The sequence below is a fragment of the Carlito syrichta genome, unplaced genomic scaffold (genome assembly GCF_000164805.1).
Source record: "Carlito syrichta isolate Samal-C Ts95f unplaced genomic scaffold, Tarsius_syrichta-2.0.1 Scaffold308876, whole genome shotgun sequence".
Lineage (NCBI taxonomy): Eukaryota > Metazoa > Chordata > Mammalia > Primates > Tarsiidae > Carlito > Carlito syrichta.
In genome coordinates this window covers 788,418-791,676 of record NW_007252972.1, presented here as the reverse complement: position 1 = coordinate 791,676, position 3,259 = coordinate 788,418, and the positions used below count along the sequence as shown (strand labels likewise).

Here is a 3,259-nt window from a genome sequence, read left to right as displayed (position 1 = left end):
CAGCCTCGACCTGGTGGGCTCTGGTGATCCTTCCACCTCAGCCTTCCAAGTAGCTGGAACTACAGGTGTGCGCTATCACGCCCAGCTAATTTTTTGATTTACTGTAGAGATGAGGTCTCCCCAAGTTGCCCGGGTGGGTCTCAAACCGCGGGCTCAGGCAATCCACTCACCTCGGCTTCCCAAAGTGCTGGGATTACAGGCTGAGCTACCGAGCCCAGCCCAGACAGCGGCTCTTACCGGTGCACTCTGTCCAGGAGGGTTGGCCGCTCTCAGCAGCTGGGCCGCCACGTGTTTTAGTTTTCATACTACAAACTGGCACTGAGAGGACCTCAGAGAGGAGAAGGGCGGGCTCTTCCCTGCTGGGGTGTCACTGCCCCTTTTCCACCTCGTGGGTCATGACTGTGCAGGCGAGCAGTGGTCCTGTGAGGGGAGCCCCCACTCCTGCGGGACCCCTGCACCTTCTCCATGGTGCCCCCTCCCAGATGCTGCTCTGGGTGGGTTCACCATCCCCCACCAGGCAGGAGTGTGGCTGCCCACTGACAGTCTCTGCTCTCCCTCCCCAGGTCCAGGATGCTGTGAAATGCCGTGTGGTTGACCGGCAGGAAGAAGGCAACGGGGACTCAGGGGGCTCCTTCCAGAACGGCCACGCCCAGCTCATGGTAGGACTCGGAGCAGAGAAATGCAGGCTGCCCCACCTGCCTGGCGCCCCTCACGGAGTGCCTCTAGGCCCTCTCTGTGCCCGGAGTGTTACCAGGTTCAACAGCCTGTTACGAGGAACTCTGGGACCCGATTTGCAGTTGGGGAAACTGAGGCTTGCCAAGGTGAAGCCCCTAGTCTGGGATTTCTAGCTGGGAATGGCTGGGCCAGCAAGGGGTTTGGGCAGAGGCTGGTGCCCACCCCCCTTGGTGGTAGTGGTGCCCCTCTGGGTAATGCCACCTCTGACATCCCAGCCCTCGCCTCAGCTGCCCTCCCGTCTTCCAGGTCCACCCTCACAGCTCTGGATCTCAGCCCAGGCCAGGCCTTCCTCGGCCTCCACCTGGGGAACCAGACCCAGCCCGTCACCGCCACATTTAGCCCCGCCCCACCCACTGCCTCCCAGTATTCCTCCAGGCCCTCTAGGTGACTGATGTGCTGCCCATCCTTCCCCCCACCTGCCACTGGCCATGCCTCCCTTGCTGGGCTTTCTACGTCCCCTGTTGCCCACCTGGTATCTTTGGCCACATCCTCTTCCTGCCCTTCTTGCTGTGCATGTGGTCTGCCTGCCTTAGAGTGCATCACACCCAGGACCGCACACAGACCTGCCATGAGGGCTGCAGTCTGGGAGCCCTGAGTGCCAGATCCAGCATGTAGTGCCTGTCACAGCTCCCTGTGGACCCAGAAACTCTCCTCATCATGACCTCAGCAGCTTCCTCCCCACTGCCCTGTGATGACCCCAGCTAGGCCCTGTGAGGGGAGGGTGTGTACTGCCTCCCACCCCCAGTCACCAGATCTGTGCCCACCCCCTCACTGGTCCTCTTGGCTTGGCTCTGAAACTGCATCTGGGAGTTCACATGCAGGATGGAACCAAACCCTTTCCTCCACATTCTAGGCCCTAAGGACCCTGTGGCTATGTGTCCTGGCCTTGTCTTGAGCCAGGCCCTTCACATGTTGGGCTGTTTTCCTGCCTGTCTGGCATCACATGCACCTGTACCCCCTGCCTACAACTGCTGGTCACCTCCTCCAGGGCACCCTCCCTGACCCCCTGCTCCCCTAGGCCATTTGTTCAGGCCCTGGCCGTGCCCTGGGTAAATTTTCCGCACCGCCATTTGGAGTTTGCCACCTGCTGGTGCACAGTGAGCCTGGCACACAGGAGGTGCTCCAGGGCACCTGGCTACCTCCCAGTGGTCATGAGGATCACAGACAGGGCCTCAGCAGATGCCAGCATCTAGTCCCTGGGTGAGAGCAAGATCCCGCGGGGAGAGGAGACCTTAGTTCATGAGTGGAGTCCAGGCAGGCCCCAGGGGATAGTTTATCACTTGGGGACACAGCTTACTCCTCCCCTGGGACTTCTTCTGGGCTGACCTCTGACCCCAGGGAGAAGAGCTTATCGTCTCCAGCCAACCAGCTTCTGGTGTTTGCAGGGAAGGAGCCTCCAGGTTTGAGATGAGGTGCTGGTCTGTTTCCTGGAACCCCTTTCCTCCCCTGGAGAAGGACTTTCCCAGGCCTAGATGAGCTACCTCAGGGCAGGCCTGTGTCACACGCTCCTGCCTCCTTGGCTGCCGGCCTGGGGTGGGGCAGCAGGGGTCAGTGGCGATGAGCAGCTTGAGGGGCCTGGTGCCAGCCCTGGCCTCACAAACTCGTGACAGCAGCTGGCCCTGATGTGGGGCCTCCTTGCAAGAATGGGGGGATAGAGGAGAGGAGTTCCGGTGCCACGGGCCTGAGAGCTGCTCCTGAGACTTGTGGGGGGAGACTGAGGCCAGGGAGGGGCGCGGGAGGTCAGCTGCTCCACAGATGCCTTGGAGGGAGAACACGCGTGTGCTGCGCACACAAACAGGCACGCTCATACACATGCATACACACCATCACATGCACACATAGACACATACACGTCCACAGGCACACAGACGCTCACACATACCGGCACACCAGCACTCAAACACATGTGCTCTCATACTCATGACATACATTCATATGGATACATTCATACACACAAACATACACAGACACATTCATAAACATACATCATACATACTCAGACACACTCAGACGCACATATTCTTACACACAAATCCACAAACAAACCTGTATAAACATACTTATATGCAGAAACACAAACACATACATGCACACTCGCAAACTCACCCAGGTGAGAGCATCCAGAAACATAGCCGCCCACATGTGCATGTGGACCATGGATGTGGATGGGCTTCTCTGTGGCACACAGGCATCCCCCTCCCCAAGCATGCACGCATACACACCCCGCTCTGAGGGCACCCTGGCCCCAGCGTGGCCCCCTCCCCTCCACCCTGCAGGCACCCCCCCCACCTGCTGGGCGGCCCTCACCCCACCCTGCTGTCTCTGTCTTGCAGACTGACTTTGAGAAAGACGTGGATCTAGCCTGTAGATCAGGTGAGCGCCTGACAGGTGAGAGCAACAGTGGCCAACCTGGCCTGCTTGCTTCTTTCTCTACTCCATGCATCTGTCCGTGCATCATCTGTCCTCACCCACGCCCACATCCCTGGGACCCAGGGGACCTACCCCGGGAGATGTGGGCCCAGCC

The 3,259-nt window shown here is 59.6% G+C and overlaps 1 protein-coding gene across 1 annotated transcript in view; it reads left to right on the top strand.

The window, feature by feature from the left end:
* Positions 1-3,259, top strand: part of ADGRB1 (adhesion G protein-coupled receptor B1) — a 25,114-nt gene that overhangs the window by 16,500 nt on the left and 5,355 nt on the right. Inside the window, exons 8-9 of the mRNA XM_021716718.1 lie at positions 564-659; positions 3,069-3,123. Of these exons, the coding sequence (XP_021572393.1) occupies positions 564-659; positions 3,069-3,123 (151 nt within the window). The remainder of the gene's footprint in view (positions 1-563; positions 660-3,068; positions 3,124-3,259) is intronic.